Source organism: Engraulis encrasicolus, chromosome 6 (assembly GCF_034702125.1).
Source record: "Engraulis encrasicolus isolate BLACKSEA-1 chromosome 6, IST_EnEncr_1.0, whole genome shotgun sequence".
NCBI lineage: Eukaryota > Metazoa > Chordata > Actinopteri > Clupeiformes > Engraulidae > Engraulis > Engraulis encrasicolus.
Genome location: NC_085862.1, coordinates 45,271,964 through 45,294,463, shown reverse-complemented (window position 1 = coordinate 45,294,463; position 22,500 = coordinate 45,271,964). Strand labels below are relative to the sequence as shown.

The 22,500-nt window shown below is 43.3% G+C and overlaps 1 protein-coding gene across 2 annotated transcripts in view; it reads left to right on the top strand.

Moving 5' to 3' along the window:
* Nucleotides 1–22,500, top strand: part of LOC134451355 (cyclin-dependent kinase-like 5) — a 147,609-nt gene that overhangs the window by 16,908 nt on the left and 108,201 nt on the right. For both annotated transcript variants that reach the window (XM_063201765.1, XM_063201766.1), the window contains exon 3: nt 13,908–13,942. In XM_063201765.1, coding sequence (XP_063057835.1) covers nt 13,908–13,942 — 35 coding nt within the window. The remainder of the gene's footprint in view (nt 1–13,907; nt 13,943–22,500) is intronic.

Below are 22,500 nucleotides of genomic sequence, written 5' to 3'. Positions count from 1 at the left end.
GTGTGTGTTTGTGTGTGTAAATGGCAAATGTGTGTGTGTGTGTGTGTTTGTGTGTAAATGGTAAATGTGTGTGTGTGTGTGTGTGTGTGTGTGTGTGTGTGTGTGTGTGTGTGTGTGTGTGTGTGTGTGTGTGTGTTAATGGTAAGATTGAGATTGAAATCGAATTGCGGTACAGGGCGAATTTTGACAATCCAGTTTCTAAATCCACGAAAATAAGGCAGAAAGACTTACACGAAATAAAAATAGGATGTAACATAGTCAAATGTTCTATCAAACAGCTTCCTTGTCTGGGGTCTGCACTCTCTGAGTGCATTTAAAGTTAATGTTATTATTGGACTGTGATTTTTTTCATAATCTTTAATATCATACTGTTCTGTGGGGGTCGTTGGCATGCTTGGAAGGTCAGGTGGGCATTTCTTCGAAAAAGGTTGAGAACCACTGACTTACACGAACAGGAAGAAGACTAGAGCCAGAAAGTCCCATTCCAATAGGCACCATGTTGGCTCCATGCTGGCTTGCTTCAAATTCACTACCTTACCAGACGCCCTACTTCCTTCCCTTTGTTGCCATTTTGCACAGGATTTATTCTAACCTGATCACATACCTGGTTGAGGACGCTCGGAGGCAAATCATGTCCCCTAGCTTTTTAAGAGACCTGCCTCCCCGTTTTTTGTACGTTTGCCCCATAATGCACACCTTTCCACCAGTGGAACGCTGTAATAGTGATCGAAATGTTAACTACCATAGTACTACTGGGCCTTTAGTAATGCACTATGACTTGGTTATTGCCATTCTATTTACAGCACATGTGTAATGCCGTGTCTTAATAGTAAGGGATTTTGGTGTAGGTGTTTTGCTGAACTTTTAATTTGTAGTGCATGACAGGTCCCACCTTGGTGTATCGTCTATGCTCTTGTCACATCATATACAACACACCCCTGAAAGTGCAGATATGACACACTCAAGATGGCTCTCCATTGGAAAGATAGAATAGTACATACCCCTTCTTCACTGCAATTTTGCATAGCGCTGCTGTAATAATTATCATTCACAGGGCTTGGAGTTACACCATGCCCTTTACAATTTTAAAGAGACTCCTGTCTGTGGATAGAGCAATCTGTTGGTTGTCTTACACAGTATATGGGGCCGACAGAAATCCTGGCAGGTCTGTTATGACTTTCCCATTTTAATAGATGGAACCATTAGATGGAATTGTAAAAAAAACTGTGTATCACTTGTATCAGGCTTCGGCTGACAACGGCTCATAAAATATAGCTATTGCATTTGCATCCCATGAAAATAAAAAGTCCCGCCTTCCATGTTTCAAAGTGGATCACTGTTGCACATTTGCAACAAAGAACTTTCGAAGGAATTTCTTTGACTTTGTAATACACCTGCCATCTACAGGGTGTACCAACTACCAAGTCCACTCTCGTCTCATCATAAACTGCCTTCAAACCTGCAGACAAGACAAGACACACTCAAGATGGCTCTAATGCACACTATATAACAAGGACAGGCAAATAGCACAGTCATTCATCACCACCATCACCACCACCGCCGCCATCTTTTTTCTATACACCTCTGGACTGTGTCTGTGGCTGCCTATGACTAATAAATCTGCTTTATTTGCGCTAAGGAACGTTATTTATAGCCGTGCTGAAAGCCTTCTTGGCTTCCTCCGAGGTGCTGCTGCTGCTGCTGCCACTGCCACTGTCTCTTGCCGTGTAATTGTAATCATGTCTGCTGATAGTTGTGTGTGTGCGTGTCATTGTGTGTCCTCTCTTGACTGGACTTAGAAGTACACAGTAAAATAAGAACAGTTGTTTTTACGGTGAATTGCTGGCAGCAGTGGTTGCCAAAGTCTACCTTTAAACAAATAACGGTATATTTCCTTTTTACATTTTACGGTAAAATTATGGCAGCAGTGGTTGCCAAAGCCTACCGTTAGATAAATAACGGTATTATTTTTTGTTTACATTTTACGGTAAAATTATGGCAGCAGTGGTTGCCAAAACGTACCGTTAAATAAATTACGGTAACTGATTGGACTGATTATACTCAGGTGAGTCCAATTATGGAGTTGCAATCACAGACAACTGATTGGACTGATTCTACTCATTGGAGTCCAATAAACATCAACTTAATTAGATACCTAAATAAATGCCCAATTGCCAGATTGTCTAGTGCAGGCAGGTGGACCAGTCTAGTATCATCAATGAAGGGTATGCAAATCCATTCTTTATTTTAAAAGGGCCTGAAAATAACCTTAAGGAAAATGAAGGCCAAAGCTAGCGGGGCAAGCAAGCTAACAAACAAGCTAGTTAGCAAGCCATGCAGCCACCCTTACAACGTGACCTGCTAACCGGGCCGGCCAGGCCGGGCCAGGCCAGGCCAGGTGAGGGCAGGCCAGCCGGCCAGCCGGCCTTACAGCCAGCCAGCCACCTAGCTAGCTAGCAACCAGTGAGCAGTACAATGCAACAGTCCCTGTTTAAATACATGTTCAAGTGAACCATGTGACCCGAGTGATGAAGCATTTGGCAGGTGCAGGCAGTAAGTTAATCATTGCATGACAGCCCTTACCACTCAGGTGAGGTCAGGAATTGATTGATAGATTGATTTGGATGGGGTAGAATGACAGTTTCAAATAGACTGGGCTACTTCTAAGAGACTGAATCAAGGGATTACTGTCCCAGGTAGACTTTTTCAGATTATACTAGCCTATAGGTATATTTTACACATTAAATGAGGCTAAACTGTAGGCTGCTACCGGAGAAATAATAAGTTACAGTGAATTACTGCAAAATGTGCAAACTGTTGCCATTTGCAGTCCTTAACTGTTGCACAGTTTATTCAGTTGCCAGCTTCATTGTTGTCCAATCTACAACGTGGAGGCACCTGGAGCCAAGCAGACAGGCAATATGTTTTCTGTGGAGTAATTAATATTTAATTCATTATAACCTCCATTGCTTTCTGTTGGGTAGGAGGAATGCAAAAAATATATTCTGAATTTTGAAGAGGTTTACTGTGTCAATTTGCCTCTCAATCGAAAACTCTGATGGCAAAGCCTCAAAGTCCAATAAGGGAAAAAATTATTGCGGTGGAGAATTTTTCGCAGGATGAACTAGAACACATGCAGAGGGTTGTACTCTAAGTTAATACTCATTGATGGCTACTAATCAAATAGCGTGTTGACATCAAACTCTGCCTGTTACAACCAGCCTATCAGTGGTTTGACAAGTTACACCTGGAACAAGTGCAATCACAAGAGATCTATTGGACTAAAAGAGGACAAAAAGCCTAACACGACCAGAAAGAGCACCTACTTTTTGTAGTATACACAATGTGAAGAAAAGCAGAACAGAGTTCTTTGTCTGTTGGTTCACAATTTGGTTCACTAACAGAGGATTGAGTTTGGTTCACTTATAGGGGACTCAACAAAAATGGCTGCTCATGTTGCCAAAACATTTGAAAATTGGGGAGGCATGTTTTCATAACTCTCTAGGGAGTTAAACATTAAGTCTCTAGCTCTCTTAGCTCAACAACTCGGATCCAGAGGAGTCAAATAACACTCTGTAGTGTTGCTGCAACTCTTGATGTTTAGATTTTGGCTGAACACCAGTCTAACTCTGATCAATCTAACTCTGACAAATTTGCTGTGCACATATGTGTACACCAGTGAAAAATAAAGTCATGTACCGTTTCTTGACTACTTCATCTTCACTTAACGGTATTTTCCAATATTTTCTTTTCAGTGAACAGTTCAGTATTTTCTACATATTGACACCAGTGAAAAATAAAGTTATGTACCGTTTCTTGACTACTTCATCTCACTTAACGGTATTTTCCAATATCTTCGTTTACAGAGAACAGTCCAGTATTTTCTACATATGACACCTGTCAAAAATAAAGTTATGTAGTGCTTTTTGACTAAATAGTAGCTTGCCATATTTAGTACAGAGATAAACTGTTTTACATTTTACGGTCACTGACTGTTGCAATTTGACAGTTTTTTGCCGCAATTTCAACGGCATTTTTTACAGTGTAGAGGAAGGTGGGCAGACAAAGTTGCTGTAGATCATTAATGAACATCATAGAGACCTGATTTAGCTTCCGCATAGTCCATAGCAGTGGCGTGGACAGACATTTTGTGGGGCAGGTGCTTGAGGGAGGGCAGGGGGGCATGTGGAGCTTCCGGCTGCCTTACTAGGCTATTGAGGCTATATATATAGTATTGGGGCACTACTGTCACATGCTCTCGATCCAGAAGCATTTGTAGATGACTATGTTAACATGGACCACAGTACACTGTGATAATTTTTTTTTTCAAAAAACGAACGCTCAAAAAGGACACTATTAGTCCAGTAGGGCAAAGCAGCAGGCACCTCAGCGCTATCTGTGCATGTCAATGGTCCATAGTACAGTATAGGTTCCATGCCTCTGTGAGCTGACACTGCCATTGCTCATCCATATTTTCAAAGCATTGCTATGTGAGATACTGTATGTTGTGACTATGTCTATCTGTGCAGCACAACCTGACGTTAACATCAGATATGACTTTAGAGTCATGTTGTTTTGACTGGCTGACCCTGGGATCGCCTGCACTGATCAGAAGTAGGTGTAAGGACCTGCGATGGAGATGCCCTTCTCAGTAGGAGAGTGAATAAGGGAAATCAGGCAAGTACTTCACTTAGTCTTTTAGATGACACTTTTTTTGCCGAAAGCGACTTACAGGGATTTAGGTACAGTTTATTAGGCAACAGTCCCTAGAGCAATACGGGGTGAGGTGCCTTGCTCAAGGGCACTTCAGCTGTGGATGAAAGTGTAGGCAGGAGACCGCATACGTTCAAGTGCTAGTGTTATTTTAGCAGCACATAATTCGCCCATAATGAGAACATTTCAAAATATATTACCATTGTGCAGCTGCATCTACTGACAACTGAACAACTGATTTGGCAAAAAGTACACCATGATGAATATGAAGTGACATCATCACAAGGTCATGGGTTAGTACTATTTTTTGTTTAAAAATGACAGATCAATTTCAACCAATTAGTGTGACACAACAGAAAGTAACATTTCTGAAGAGAGGAGAAAAGAGAGTGAGTACAGTATGTGAACACTCTGCTCCAGGCACTCTTTGTTTGTGCTCCATCTAAAAAGAGGGTTTACAGTCAGATGGTTGAGAACGATTGTAAGATTGAAAATTGTTTCTATATCAAAGGTTTTAAAAGGTGATGTGTGGTTTGTCCTACTCTTTCTCTTTCTCTTTGGCCCATATGAAAAAAACCTTCACTGTCAGAAGTATTGCAAGCAAGGTTGTTTCTTTACCAATAAAATACTTGTTTTTTAAAGCAGTTTTTCTTCTTTTCCAATCATTTTCTCTTTCTCTCATTTCAAAATCTGTCTTGTTTCTTTAAAGAATTTATAAGATTCATTTTTTCACATTTTTTCCTGTCTCAGTCTCTGCACTCAATGCAAAAAAATCTGTGTTTAAAAACATGAAATGCGACATCACGATATTCTTGACCAATAAAATGCAGAGGCCTTTTTTTAGAATATACATCTTTTTCTCTACCCAATATAAAAATGAAGCTCAGACTGTGTTGATCTCAGCCCTGACCGTAACGTTACTGCTTCTCCAGTATGCAGTTGAAGATTTCCTCTCCCCTCTCCACTCCAAACAGCTCAAATAATTGATTGACTGCAGTCCACTCTTCAGACCAAACTGGCCCTCGCTGCACCACGAGTGGAGCACTCAGACAGGAACACATATACATAAATACACACTTGGATGGACAGTCACTTGACACACACAGACGCATACACGCACACACACACACATGCACGCACACACACGGTACAGACACACAGTACAGGCATACAGCATACAGACAAACATAATACAAACACATGCAAGGATTTAAACTCCTACAAGGACCACACACACACACACACACACACACACACACACACACACACACACACACACACACACACACACACACACACACACACACACACACACACACACACACACACACACAAACATCCCCCACCCCCCCACACACAGACACGCTTCATGAAGTGAGCATGCCCTGCAACTTGACTGCCCCCCCCCCCCCCCCATCTATGTTTGATTCCTTCTCTCCTGCTCCACTCAGCTAAATGCAGCATGAAAAAGCCCAATGATCGTTTTGCAGTTAAAGTACATTAAGTTGGCCATTAGCAGCTCTGATGGAGTGAGCAGCACACAGGCTGACAGCCAGGCCTGCTGGCGTGGCAGAAGAGGAAGTCGGAGTCGGAGGGAGAGGGGTGCAGTTTGTCCTCTCACATCACTACTCGCCACTCGCTTCTCACTTACTCACTCACACAAAAGTTCAAATATTAAAGAGGGAGAGGGGTGGGTATGTCCACTGAGGGAGAGGGGTGGGTATGTCCACTGCTCGCATCCCTACTCAATACTTGCTACTTGCTTCTCACTTAGCCACACACAAGTGAAAATGTTTTGAACTCGTAGCCTGCAACAACGATTACTTGTGCTCCTCTCATAGCCTCTGGCCTCGCATCATTGGAATACAGTGCATGAAGATTCTATTGACTGAAATCACTTATAAGTAGTGAGTTTGGACGTTTGTAAACAGCTGAAAAGGATACTATGTGTAAAAATCAAAATATCGTTGTAAAAATCATTAAAAAGACAAGACGAGTATGTGTAGTGAGGAGCAATCCTGGACTAGCCATCATCTAAAACGGTAGGCCTATCTTTGGTATTTTTTGAACGTCCCATTCACTAACATTTGCAGTGTTTTCCACCAAAGGCTTTAAAGGGTGTACTTTGGAGCGCCGGCCCAGATCCCTCCTCACCACACATACTGCAATCTGCCGTGTCCTTTTAATGTTCCAAATTTGATTTCACAGCCCAGTATCTGTTTAAGGGGAAGGAGGACAGGGGGTGACGGGGTGTAAGAAATGGATCTGTGGTGTGTCACTCAGGGTGGCCTGATTACACTGTCACTCTCTGGTACTTCAGCATCTCCAATTAACCACTGAGTAGACACAGCAGCCTCTACACACAGCATCCCAACGAGACATGTGTGTGTATTTACCTAAAGCAACACTGACACAACATTTTTGTCTTCATTCAATCTATACAGGTCAGAAGGATTGTTCTCACCAACAGAGAACAGCTATGGTTACAGGGCTAGTTTGAAAGCAGTACCTGTACTGTACTTTCAAGCTTCTGCAGGTTGTTGAAGTACACATTACTTAGAGTTCAGAAGTCCTGTAATGTGCTGTTGCGATTTTCAGCACACCCTGTCTTTTTTCTTTTTCCGCCAGGCCGAGCTGAATTATTATTAGTATTTGTATATATTTTTTTTTTCTCTCCTAGCAATAACCTTAAAGTCACAAACTGCTTTGCCTGGTGAGAACACAAAAAATGCCGGAGGAAAGAAATACATGCCATGTCCTTTACACCGTAGCTCCTAGTCCCACTGTGTAATGATGACTGTGGGAAAATGACCAAGATGAGGAGCCGGGTGATTGAAGAGCTATAGCGAGGACAGCCATTTTGTACTTCTTGCAGGGGCGTAGTAGCAGCAAAAATTGGGCCCTATGTAGAGCCATATATTTTCATAAATTGGACTGTGTCTGGGCGCCCTACATACATGGGGCCCTGGTGACTCAGTGACACTTTACTCCCAATGAACAACACCCCTGACTCCTTGACTACACTGTAAAAAATGCCGTTGAAATTACGGCAAAAAACTGTCAAATTGCAACAGTCAGTGACCGTAAAATGTAAAACAGTTTATCTCTGTACTAAATATGGCAAGCTACTATTTAGTCAAAAAGCACTACATAACTTTATTTTTGACAGGTGTCATATGTAGAAAATACTGGACTGTTCTCTGTAAACGAAGATATTGGAAAATACCGTTAAGTGAGATGAAGTAGTCAAGAAACGGTACATAACTTTATTTTTCACTGGTGTCAATATGTAGAAAATACTGAACTGTTCACTGAAAAGAAAATATTGGAAAATACCGTTAAGTGAAGATGAAGTAGTCAAGAAACGGTACATGACTTTATTTTTCACTGGTGTACACATATGTGCACAGCAAATTTGTCAGAGTTAGATTGATCAGAGTTAGACTGGTGTTCAGCCAAAATCTAAACATCAAGAGTTGCAGCAACACTACAGAGTGTTATTTGACTCCTCTGGATCCGAGTTGTTGAGCTAAGAGAGCTAGAGACTTAATGTTTAACTCCCTAGAGAGTTATGAAAACATGCCTCCCCAATTTTCAAATGTTTTGGCAACATGAGCAGCCATTTTTGTTGAGTCCCCTATAAGTGAACCAAACTCAATCCTCTGTTAGTGAACCATATTGTGAACCAACAGACAAAGAACTCTGTTCTGCTTTTCTTCACATTGTGTATACTACAAAAAGTAGGTGCTCTTTCTGGTCGTGTTAGGCTTTTTGTCCTCTTTTAGTCCAATAGATCTCTTGTGATTGCACTTGTTCCAGGTGTAACTTGTCAAACCACTGATAGGCTGGTTGTAACAGGCAGAGTTTGATGTCAACACGCTATTTGATTAGTAGCCATCAATGAGTATTAACTTAGAGTACAACCCTCTGCATGTGTTCTAGTTCATCCTCCGAAAAATTCTCCACCGCAATAATTTTTTCCCTTATTGGACTTTGAGGCTTTGCCATCAGAGTTTTCGATTGAGAGGCAAATTGACACAGTAAACCTCTTCAAAATTCAGAATATATTTTTTGCATTCCTCCTACCCAACAGAAAGCAATGGAGGTTATAATGAATTAAATATTAATTACTCCACAGAAAACATATATCCTGTCTGCTTGGCTCCAGGTGCCTCCACGTTGTAGATTGGACAACAATGAAGCTGGCAACTGAATAAACTGTGCAACAGTTAAGGACTGCAAATGGCAACAGTTTGCACATTTTGCAGTAATTCACTGTAACTTATTATTTATCCGGTAGCAGCCTACAGTTTAGCCTCATTTAATGTGTAAAATATACCTATAGGCTAGTATAATCTGAAAAAGTCTACCTGGGACAGTAATCCCTTGATTCAGTCTCTTAGAAGTAGCCCAGTCTATTTGAAACTGTCATTCTACCCCATCCAAATCAATCTATCAATCAATTCCTGACCTCACCTGAGTGGTAAGGGCTGTCATGCAATGATTAACTTACTGCCTGCACCTGCCAAATGCTTCATCACTCGGGTCACATGGTTCACTTGAACATGTATTTAAACAGGGACTGTTGCATTGTACTGCTCACTGGTTGCTAGCTACAGTAGCTAGGTGGCCGGCTGGCTGTAAGGCCGGCTGACCGGCTGGCCTGCCCTCACCTGGCCTGGCCTGGCCCGGCCTGGCCGGCCCGGCTAGCAGGTCACGTTGTAAGGGTGGCTGCATGGCTTGCTAACTAGCTTGTTTGTTAGCTTGCTTGCCCCGCTAGCTTTGGCCTTCATTTTCCTTAAGGTTATTTTCAGGCCCTTTTAAAATAAAGAATGGATTTCCATACCCTTCATTGATGATACTAGACTGGTCCACCTGCCTGCACTAGACAATCTGGCAATTGGGCATTTATTTAGGTATCTAATTAAGTTGATGTTTATTGGACTCCAATGAGTAGAATCAGTCCAATCAGTTGTCTGTGATTGCAACTCCATAATTGGACTCACCTGAGTATAATCAGTCCAATCAGTTACCGTAATTTATTTAACGGTACGTTTTGGCAACCACTGCTGCCATAATTTTACCGTAAAATGTATAAAAAAAATAATACCGTTATTTATCTAACGGTAGGCTTTGGCAACCACTGCTGCCATAATTTTACCGTAAAATGTAAAAAGGAAATATACCGTTATTTGTTTAAAGGTAGACTTTGGCAACCACTGCTGCCAGCAATTCACCGTAAAAACAACTGTTCTTTTTTTACTGTGTACGTCACAGGCCCAAAACTCTGGAATGAGCTCCCAGCCCACATATGTTCGGCCCCATCCCTATCGGTTTTTAAAAACCATCTTAAGACACATTTTTATGCCTTAGCTTTTAACTCTCTATAAACTTCCTAGTTTTTCTTATCTAGTGTTTTACTTATTATTTGCCCTTCTTCTAATTTGTTACATGAGCCCTCTGTAGTTTTAGCATATTTATTGGCACCTAATTAGCCTCTTTTTTATTTTTATTTTTCTGACACTTCTTGTATATATGCACTTTCCATTGGTTATTATTGTTTTTAAGTGCCTCAAAGATTACACTGTTTCTATGTTTATTTTTATTTATTTTTGTTGTTGTCTTTGTGTGTCTTAAGGGGTCCTCAAGTCCTTTTATCTGCCTGTCCAGCACTTTGGTCAGCTATCTTGTTGTATTTTAAAGTGCTCTATAAATAAACTTTGACTTGACTTGACTTGACTACGTTTCAGACAGTTACTCTGGACTTAGGCACTTGGATTTACAACATGCCCTAATTGCTATTCTATTACATGTTTGACACCTCTATGCATAGAGGTAGAAAATAACACTAGAGAGGACACAGCAATTTGCGACAGCACTGGGAAATGGCAGATGGAGCTTCCCAACTTCCGTAGGTAGTGTAGGTACCTTCAGGCAATGCAAGTCAATGGAGAACACGCCCACCCCTGTCAAAAAATTGACTAAAACTGTGTGAATATGAAGTAACACATTAATCAAAGACCAGATTTGAAATGTCAGGCTAAATATCTCCTTAAATCATATGAGTCGATAAAATACATTGAAAAATCAAATAATATATTTTATGAACATAGTTAGCAACACACTTCAACTATTGTCCTTGTATAGTGTGTTGATGGACATTTTCACATGATTAAGCCATTTTTGACAGAGGTGAGCCTCGTTCTCCGTTAATTTCCATTTCTCTGATCTACCTACAGATAATGGCCACTACAGATTGCCATAAAAAGGGGGGCGGGGTCACCTCTAGTGTTATTTTCTACCTCTATGCCTCTATGACTTACGTAAATGTCTGTATTTGCCATGCGTGTGTAATGTCATTATTGGCATATCCATTTGAAAAGGCTGAAGGCACTTATATGTCCCCAATCTACCTCCTCTACCCTTGGAATCCGTATAGTTATCTCTGAACCCCCATAACATCCCCTGGGCTGTTTGAAGAGCCAGTCTCGTGGGGTCTGCTGAAGCCTGGTGCTGATTGGCTGATTTTCGGCGGAGAGGCAGAGAGGATTGGTGGAGGAGCTGCTCCCCTAGCTCCCCTGTCCCGAGCCTCACACCAGAGCTGATGGCAATCCGGGTCCGCTGCCAGGCCCCCCATGCCATCACCCCGCTGAGTGCCCTGCCCTACTTAAACTCACAGCCTCTACCACCCGGCTCAGCAACGCTTACATGTGCCGTAGTACACATACACATGTACGCGCGCGCGCGCGCGCGCACACACACACACACACACACACACACACACACACACACACACACACACACACACACACACACACACACACACACACACACACACACACACACACACACACACACACAGAATACCTAGTACATGCTCGAACATGTAGACATGCATGTACTCACACGCACACACTCACAAGCTAATTCACACGTATGATTACACACATGCCTGTGCACACATGCACACACACATCCATGCTCAAACATGCACATCCACACGCCTGACCTTGCACTCCCCATCATCCCACACTCACACAGTATGTGTACATGACGGAGGTCATTATAGACGTTCTCTCTCTCTCTCTCTCTCTCTCTCTCTCTCTCTCTCTCTCTCTCTCTCTCTCTCTCTCTCTCTCTCTCTCTCTCTGTCTCTCTCTCTCTCTCTCTCTCGCTGTCTCTGCTGGTCAGGGCACCATGTTATCGGACAGAGAATTAAGAAATGAATGTTTGTCATTCTACTACGCTACCTCCCCTCCCCATGCTAGCCGCTTCTCCCCAGCCATACCGCTTGTGTCTGGCTGCCATGTAATCTGATGGCCTTTCTCTGCCGTTAAGCACAGCACCACCGGATATTGATTTGTTCCAGAACCTATAATAAAGCAATTAGCGCCCGACACATTAATTAACACCAGTCGTGTTTGCCTGCATAGGTGTTTGATTGACCCGCTAATAAGGCACGGCGTCGATTAGTCATCATTTATCTCCTTGTCACTTCCTCTAATGGCGTTTTTAGTTCAAATGGCAGTGTTTAATTGCCCAAAGCATTTTGTCGGGGGGAATTGGTGCCCTTAGCCCCACTGAGGAGCACTATTTGAATATAGTAAAGTCAACACTTACAGGTGCACTGTATTTAGTAGGATTGCAGCTGGATTATGGGTTATGGCCCATGGCTAAGGCTTGAGGGGTGCCTGCCTACAGTAGGCTAACAATGTTTGCGTTGGAACTGGGTTACTACGCCGGCGACCCAGGTTCAATTCCGGCCCTGGTCATTTGCTGATCCTTCCCCGTCTCTCTCTCCCCACTCATTTCCGGTCTCTCCTCCACTGTTCTGTCAGAAATAAAGGCGAAAAAGCTCTAAAAAAACCCATAAAACAACACTTGGTCATTACCATTGAAAAAAAGACATGGCCCCGCAGTGGTCCTGTGCCATATTGTGATAGTGTAGTACTATGGTAGTGAAGTCTTTTCAATGACTATTACAGTGTTCCACTGGCAGAATGGCACACATGATCAGGCTATACCTTCAGCTATGCCAGTGGTTCTGAACCTTTTTTGAATAAACACCCCTTGATCTTATCATGACTCCCAATGCCATGTGGATCTCATCATCAAGCCTGCTAACGCCCCCTTAGTATTCAAAAATAAAACAGGCTAATGCCCCTCAATGGCAACAGAGTGTCCCCTCTCTCTCAGATGTCTCCTTCTCAACGCCCCTCGTGGGCTCCCCAACATCCCCTGAGGGGCTTTAGAGCCCCTGTTGAGAAACACTAAGATGAAAATCCCTTTGGATCTATTTCGTGTTAAATCCATTGTACTGTAGAGAGTTTGGCTGTCTTGGAAACCAAAGGAGCAGATTCATGTCGCACCATGTTTTGTCAGTAATCTTGTCCTCAAAACACAGACATCTCTTCCTCCCTCAAACCTCAATGGACGCTTCAAGGGCACCTCTTAAACCATCAGAGGATTGAGGAAATTTGTTCAATTGAATCCGCCTGATGTGCCTTATTAAGCTTCATCAGAGACAGAACATGTTTTTTTCTCCTGAACAGTGTTCTTTGTTTTTGCAGAGAGAGAGAGAGAGAGAGACCTAGAGAGAAAGATAGAGAGAGAGACACAGAGAGAGAGAGAGGGATGAAGAGCTCATATGAATTCCACCAGTGCATCCGGACAGACACGCGGCCCCACGGCCGTCGCTGACGAAATAGCTAACGTCAAAAAAATCCCCCTAATGCCTCTGTTGTTTGTCTGAATGTCAGACTTGTCACCAAAAGGTGACATGGTTTCCGACATGCAAATTAGGCCCTTGTCATCTGTGTTTCCGATGGCTGTCCATTCGCACAATACCAACAGGAAATTAAAAGACGGGTAGGGGGAAAGAAAGAAAGAAAGAAAGAAAAAAAGAAAAAAAGAAAGAAAGAAAGAAAAAAAGAAAATGCATAAACGTGATTGCAATGCATGATGATGCGTTTTTTCTCACTTTCCCCCCAAAAGCGGACACGTTAATAATTGAGTTTCCTCATTGTACATGCTGTGCGCTGCTTGAGAATGTGAAAAGTGCGAATAACCCTCAACCCTGTCAAATTTTTACACAGTGTGTGATTTGCATGGAGAATGTGGTCTGGTTATGGGAACGTGTGATTGGACTGCTGATGAATTTATTTGCACTTTCTTTCCCCTCTTATTTCCCTCAGGAGCCTATGGCGTGGTCCTGAAGTGTCGACACAAGGTAAGAACATGTCTTTTCGAATACAAAACGCTTTTTGCGTCTTATGGACCTTTTACATCACCCTGGCTTACCTCTATTATGGTGTTTTCGACTCTCGACATTCGACATCGTTTTCACATCGACATCGACATTCGTTTTCGACATATCTACCCTAGTTTTATCATTTTTCCATTATCCCCAATTGCTGGTAAAAGGGGCCATTTTCTTCCCTACTTTTGGCCTGGTTTCATGTGGACAGAGCTGTTGCTAAAATGAAAGACTTGATAGATCGTCCACCATCAATTGGAGAAAGACAACTGTTATATCAGATAATATTAATCTATTTCAAATTTTCCAGATGCTGTCCTTAAATCATATTTACCTCCGCCAAGGAGGTTATGTGATCGCCTGAGTTTGTGTGTTGTCTGTGTTTGTGTGTTCGTTCGCTGCTATTTCATTCACTGCCTGCCACAAGGTGCGCGCGCCGCGGAGAGCACTGAGCACCGGCGTGCCTTCGCCTTACAACAATAAGGAACAGGGAGAGACTCTCTCCTTTGCCGCCAGCTCAACACCAAGTGCATTTCACCTAAAAAGTTGTTAATCGGCAGGCACCCTTCATCCGCAGGCAGCAAACAATCCTGTCAAATGAATTACCACCGGTGCCAAAAATATGGAATTTGTTATCATTGCTGTTGCGAGAAGGACAGTGACCACCCCCGCAGGTCGTTTAGGTTCACAATGCTGTCGAATTAATTACGTTCTCAAAAATATGGAATATGTGATCGTGTAAGTTCACAATGTTGTTGTGGACTGTGACTTAGGTTCACAATGCTGTCGAATAGGCTACTGTTGCCAAAATAATTTACTACTGTATGTTCACAATAGGCTCGTTTGTGACGAAGCAGTACGATTTTTGCTAGGCATTCTAACCAGAATTCATCAAACTGGCAAAGTACACATGCCCACTGCCTAGCAAAAATCGTACTGCTTCGTCACGAATGAGCCTATTGCTGGTAAAATTCATTACATCCCCTTCGCTACATTTAAAGTTAACCCCAAGTTGTTTGCGAGATGGACAGGGATCAGAAAGCCCAACAGCATGCATAATGGCCGAGCCCAGGCGAATTTTCCATATACAGTATGTGTGCCTGCGCCATTCTAAGCAGTGGAACAGGGAGGGACTGTCTCCTTTGACGCCAGCTCCAACACCAGTGCTTGCCATCAACCTAAAAAGTTGCTCATCAGCAGGCAGCCTATAGCCCAGGCTACACCCTCGTTGAAGTTAACAAACAATCCTGTGAAACGAATTATCGCTGCCTAAAATATGTGTGAAGTGGAAGTGAACTGTTACGAGATGAACAGTGACCACTGCAGATCATTTTGGTTGACAATGCTGTCGAATTAATTAGGTAGCCTACCATCGCCAAAAAATATGGAATTTGTGGCTGTGTAAGTTCACAATGCTGGTCAAATGCATTACACCCCCTTCACTAAATTTAAAGTTAACCCCAGTTGCGAGATGGACCACAAAGCCCGACAGCAATGCCCGTGGACTGATTAACAACGGTGAATATTGATCTTCCATGAGGAATGCGGGGAAGGAAATGCCGCTTAAGCCAACGACAGCGCCAAGACCAACCAGTGGCGTATGAGAATGATGCATATAGCATCGTAGGCAAAAAAAGGCCTAACCCTTCTGTGGTTGTTTCAGTTTTGTTGGTCAAAATCATCACATTCCCTTCACTAATTAAGGTGCCGGTATGCTTGCTGCAAGATACGCGAGCGCGTGCACGATTCGTTCATGAACGCGTTAACATGCGTATTTAATGTCAATTTTGCGCGCGTTGGACACGGCAGCCAAATGCGTGCGTCAGGTGCAATAGGCTATCTTCAAACTCGCTGGGGGCGATCGTAAGATAGACTGCGCAGTTCCACGCGTGTGCTTGATATGAAAACGACAATGGCAGCAACTTTTAAGAGCGTCTCATTGAGTTTGTCCGCCAGTATTTTGCGTCTTGGTCAACTGCTTTTGAAGCAAGCATGTGATGCCGGTTGCTCGCGGTGACGCGCGTAATTTACAGCTCACAGCAAGCATACCGGCACCTTCAGGCTACAGTTCTATTAGCGCATGATCACACGCTTTCAAAGCAGGTTGATTTTGCAAATGACTGAACTGACATGAGTGTGTCATTTTGAAAATTTGACACAGGAATATAGTCATTCATATTTGCAAAGTGATTATTTTTGTAAATCATCTAATTGTGCCATGCCTTGGCGGAGGTATGTGCTCTCTGGGCACTTTTCTAGTTTTTAAAAGTCTTATGAAAATTGTATTTAAATGGCCTTTTGGGGCTTTGATATAGAGAAAGACTACTGTTTCAGCGTTGACCATGCAGCCCATCATTATCAGTTGGAGACACCACACGTCACACTATCTGTAACATTAATGGTATAGGCCACATATGTTTCTGTCAAAACATCATACAAGGACAATGACAACTACACATTGGTAGGATGCATTGTGTGGGTACATGAGTGTTTGGAAAGTTAGAAAGTATGCATTGCACGGATTGCTGAACAGCTGTTGAACACTTAAATACAGACTGTGTAGGCAACAGGGAGGAAACTAAACGTGCACTTGGGTGTATTAGTGCTACCTGTTTATCTGAAAGTGGTAATTTCTTTATAATGAGCTTGTCTTCTTCAGCTTGACTTAAGATGTGCTAATTGCTCAGCTGGTTTAGTAAATGACTTGGAGGAAGTATGTTGTAGTATATGATGTGACCTACCCGAATACGGCCTCTGCTGTTTCCTAAGCGTCCTACTTTCAAGCACGCATGTAATTGAAAAAAAACAAGGTTAAGCTATTCCTTTAAACTCTAAATAGGGTAAAGCTATGTGGGGCTTCGCTTTGTGTATATTATCCACTTTGCACCACACAGGAAGTTGTGCTTTATACTTCAAAGCCGAGCCCATATTACATGCACGGGGTCTCATTTGGATTACAAGGGCTTTGGGAGGAGAGCTAGGGAGCCCGTCTGTATTTTAGCTGATATAAACAAGGAGAGGTGAGCGAACCCATAATCCTGGAAAGGGGATGATGAATTTAGACCGGAGAAGAGAAGAGGAGAGAGGGAAGGAGGGAGGGAGGGGTGGAAGGAAGGAAGAAGGGAGGGAAGGGCTGGTTTAGCTTTCTATCAGCCATGTAAATACGCTGCTCCAGGAGCCCCAATTAATTAAAGCTGGATTTGGCATCTGATGGGGGAGTTTTAAGACTCCGGCTGAGTCATTCGCTTGTTTGCTTTTAATTACACGACGGCTCTTATGTCACAGCGGAGTAAGCGTGCACACAGTAATATGTTTTATTTATTTATCTGTGTTGTAAGTTTGATATTTATGTGCTTGTTTGTTTATTTTACTGCCTTAGTTTGTTTATTTGTTTGTTTCTTTAATGTCTTTGATGATATCTGAATCTCACATACTGTATTGGCATACTCGCTCAGCATAGCATACATTACATGTTGGCATATACATTCTCATCAAGCCATGCCCCTTCAGGGTTACTCTTTCTAGACATTGGTATCAACTTGACGTCATGTTGGTTCTGAAATGCAGATTTATCTAAGCTCTGTCCCATAACTGAGATCTTCCAATGAAAAAAAAACACCAGAACACGACTGTGTTTAAAAATGTGTAGTAGTGTATCACACTGAAATCACAATTTCATCAGCAGAGAGAGAGAGAGAGAGAGAAAGAGAGAGAGAGAGGTGAAATAGATTCTCAGCGTATTTGCATGACACAGGCACAAGCAAACAGGCACACACAAACAGATACACCAAAATAGCAAACGTGTGTTTTCCTTTTTTCCATATCCTTATTTGCTCACGGTGTAAATGTCCCAAAATATATAATGTGAAAGGGAGGTGTTGGTGGTGGATTACAGTACACTACAGTGCCATCACATTCATCTCCTCGACAGAATGAGTGCTGTTATGTAGCCTGGCCATGCAAACACAGTGACATATTGCACGCAAGGGGAGAACATGGTGGCAGCAGATGTTCATGTGATGGTGAGGGCCAGCACTCTCCTCCATCACTGCTGGGTTCCACTGTGGAAGCCAACGGAAGCAGCTCTCTCCATGCTCACACCCTCCTTCACACACTGACAATTACTGTAGAGACTGGGAGACTGTACGGTACTGTACTGTTCAAGGTGTTGAGGTAATGGTTGACGGTTATAGCGCCATATTGGATCTGATGGAGGGAAAACCAAATGGATTTTCAATCGCTAACTGAATTCCTTCACATAGTACTTGGTAGATGGTAGATAGGGTAGGAAGATAGATAGATAGTGAGAGAGAGATGGGGGGGTGAAGAGCTCATATGAGTTCCATCAGTGCAAGCGGACAGACACGTGTCCCCATGGCCGACGCTGACGAATTAGCTGACGTCTAAAATCCCCCTAATGCCTCTGTTGTTTGTCTGAATGTCAGATTTGTTACCAAAAGGTGACATCATTTCCGACACGCAAAATAGGGCCATGTTGGATCTGATGGAGGGAAAACCAAATGGATTTTTCACTCTCTGAACTGAATTCCTTCACATAGTACTCAATGTTGTTGAAGTAGATGTTGTCTTGCCCACTCCACTGTATGGCTTTCTCACCCTGTTGGACCTAATGAAGGGAAAACCAAATGGATTTTCAGTTGCTAACACAATCCATTAGGGAACCTGTAGTTTTGTTAAATTAGATGTACAGTCCTGCCCAGTGTAGTTGTATGCTCATAAATCATCATCATCACTGCTGTATGTAGGCTATGACACATCATATTGGACTGGAACTAGAGACTTTTTTTTACAAGCTAACAGAGTGAATTAATTTCACAAATGCATTTCATTTACAGTTATACCTATTTAGGTCCATTAAGGCATAATTTGTTTGACACAGAGACTTTCCCATCTGAAATAAAAAAGACTGTACGAATCAAGGTGTTTATTGACCTTACAGACTGTTTTATTGGGAGGTACTTCTGGCCTGTATGGATCATTGACAGGTAATCTATTGGATTGAGAGGCCACCTATTGGATTGACAGGTAATCTATTTCTCATTGAGAAATGTAGAGACTTATTAGTACCATTGAGGGATCTGAGATTGTAGTGTGACATGTATGCATCCGGTTCATGAAACACTTTAGGCCCTTTTCCATTGCCTGTTTTCTACTCGATACAGCCCAACATGGCTCGACTCGGCCGTCGTTTATTGCATTTCGATTGGCAAGTACGGCTGAACCGAGCTGAGCGGGTACTGTCACATGCTGCCATGAGTCACTGTCACTGTCACTGCCATGAGTCATCCTCACTGGTGCATCAAAAAACAGTCATGGCGGCCACACAATCAACTACCTTGGACTTCTCTTTAGTCTGACACTTTATTACTTTGATATTAAAATCGAAGGCAGAAGTCAACACTGCAGTATTCAAAATTGATGTCGCTCAACCTATATATACCCTCTAGAGTACATAGATCTTCATACACACATAGAGTACATACATCTTTCTGGCTTACCATACCCCAACCATACTCCAGATAACACGGCTTGTAATGGAAACTCCAACCAGGGGTGAATTTCTCGAAACCAAAGTTGCTTACTACATTAGCTACTTCATTGCTTTCAATGCATTTTCCCATTGGCAACTACCGAAGTTGCTCACAGGCTAACAACTTCCCTTTTGAGAAACTCACCTCAGGCTGGTTTAACAGCACCACTCAGCTGGACATACGACACAGCCGGATTGTATGTGGAAGAGACTAGCTGTGCTAGCGGGTCAGTTCAGCCGGATTGTATGTGGAAGAGACTAGCTGTGCTAGCGGGTCAGTTCAGCCGGATTGTATGTGGAAAAGACTAGCTGTGCTAGCGGGTCAGTTCAGCTGCCCATTCGTCTCTCCACCTTCTCACAGATCCCCTCTCCCTCCCTCCTCCACTCTCTGTCTTTTTCTTCATCCTTGCCTTTTTTTCCCCATCCCTCCTTTCTTCTCTGCCTTTTCTCCATCATTTTACTTTGTCTCCCTTCATCATTGTGTTTTTCTCTCTTCCTCTCTCCTGCTGTCTTTCTCTCTTCGTAACCCTCTCTCTCTCTCCGTCCTTCCCCCTCTTTCTCACCCTCCTCATCCATCTCTCGTTTAACTGAAGGCCGCATGTGGAGAGAGAGGGGGATTTATTTAGAGTCCATTAAAATGCCAAACAGGATTCCTGACAGAGCCACCCCTCCTCTCCTCCTCCTCTCCATCTATCCTCTTCTCCACCTCTCCCATCTTCTCACCGTCCCACTTTTCCCATCCTCTCATCACTCCACGTCACCACTTCTCCATCCCTCCACCTCTCCATTTCTCTGCACCTCTCCATCACGCCCATCATGCCACCTCTCTACTTTTCCATCTCTTCATCCCACCCTCTCTCTCTTTTCCATCTCTCCACCCTTCTATCTCTCCACAACTCCACCTCTTCCATCTTTTCACCTACCCACTTTTCCCATCCTCCACCTCCTTCTCTCTCTCTATCTCTCCACCTCTCAATTTTTCTGCACCTCTCCATCATGCCTATCTCTCTGCCTTTCTACTTTTTTTAGCCCATCATCCCTCCCTCTCTCTCCATGTCTCCACCTCTCCATCTCTTCATCCCTCCCCCTCTCTCTCCATGTCTCCACCTCTTCATCTCTCCATCCCTCCCCCTCTCTCTCTATCTCTCCGCATCTCCATCTCTCCATCCCTCCATCCCTCCATCTCTCCGCATCTCCACCTCTCCATCTCTCCATCCCTCCATCTCTCCGCATCTCCACATCTCCATCCCTGCATCCCTCCATCTCCTCCCCAGGCAGCGTTGTCAGGTGTCTCCTGCAGCCCAGGGCAGATGGCCACTCTATTTTGGGGGGAAGGCCAGGGCTCATTCCATCATCGGCCTGCCTGCCTGCCTGTGTGTGTGTATGTGTGTGTGTGCGTGCGTGTGTGTGTGTGTGTGTGTGTGTCTGTGTGTGTGTGTGTGTGTGTGTGTGTGTGTGTGTGTGTGTGTGTGTGTGTGTGTGTGTGTGTGTGTGTGTGTGTGTGTGTGTGTGTGCGTGTGTGTGTGCGTGCGTGTGTGCATGTGTGTGTGTGTGTGTGTGTGTGTGTGTGTGTGTGTGTGTGTGTGTGTGTGTGTGTGTGTGTGCGTGCGTGTGTGCGTGTGTGTGTGTGTGTGTGTGTGTGTGCGTGTGCCTACGTGTTAGTGCGTGTGTGTGCGTGCGTGTGTGTCTCTTGCCTGTGTAGCTCTAAAGCAAAGAGAAGGGAGGAGAGTGTGATGTCACTGATATGGAGGAAGCATAGGAAAGCATGGGTAATGTGCTCACAATAAACAAATAAAAAGCAAGTGAAGTCTTTTTAAAGATACACATGGTAATCATACAAAAGTAATTAAGTAAACATCATTAACAGAAAACACTTTGGTGTTAATAAGGGCCAGACCACGTGTCTCTCCCCTGACCTTCCACTGCCTCTGACCATGCTGACATCCATCATTCAGTCCATTGATCAGCAGGGGACACGAAAAACTATTAACAGAGGTCAATATGTTTGATTAGTTGGCGGTGACTCGTCAACAGACAAACAGACCCAGACGTGTTTTGTTGATGGCCTAAAATCATCTTATCGATCGCGTCTCCGTTGAGCCCTGTTCGCCTGAAGGGCATCGGGGCGACTCAATCTGACTACGGGCCAGGACCGAAAGCCCCAGAGGATGTTGTTGTTGTTGTTGTTGTCGTTGTTGTTGTCATCGCTTGTTTTCGGTTCTATTGTCATTTACTCTGGGCAGGCATTGCGATAACGAACTGAGTTTGCCCTCTTGGTGAGGACACTGGCTCGCTGGCCATGGCATAGCAATGGCATAGCATATTGAAAAATATATCTTTTTGGTTCATTACAGTTGGTAGAAATGTTATCCATATGACACTGTCGATGCAAATTTGTCGTGAAATGTACCTTCTCTGGGGGCCCACAGCCTTAGGGCCCCAGGCCATATTACTACTGCCCTGGATGTCACGGGCTATGTGAAGAGTCATAGTCTCTATTAGGTGGTTCAAGTGTGAGATAAAGTAAAAGCTCTGCTTCGTTTTCCTTTTGACACAGATGGCTTCACTAAGTAACCCATCTACCTCGGTTGATTTCTAAAATTGAATGGCTTATTCAGAGCTTGTTAGATAAAATGTGTGTCTGCTATATTGGTCAGTCTGTCCATCCATTGTTCAATCTATTGGTCTGAAACCAGTCTTTGGAGGGTGTGCACGTGGTCTAGGGGCTCCAACGGGCTCCAAGCGTCTGCTTGAGTTGCCTGTTGTCTAGCAATGTCTCTCTCAGGGAATCTTTTAATTGCTTTAATTTCCATCCAGATTTTGTTTTGTTAACCAAAGGACGTAACTGAACCTGAACCATAACACGATACCGTACATGTTGTTGCACTTCCAAATAAAACACCTAATCTATTTTATTCTATTCTATTCTATTCTATTCTATTCTATTCTATTCTATTCTATTCTATTCTGTTTTATTACA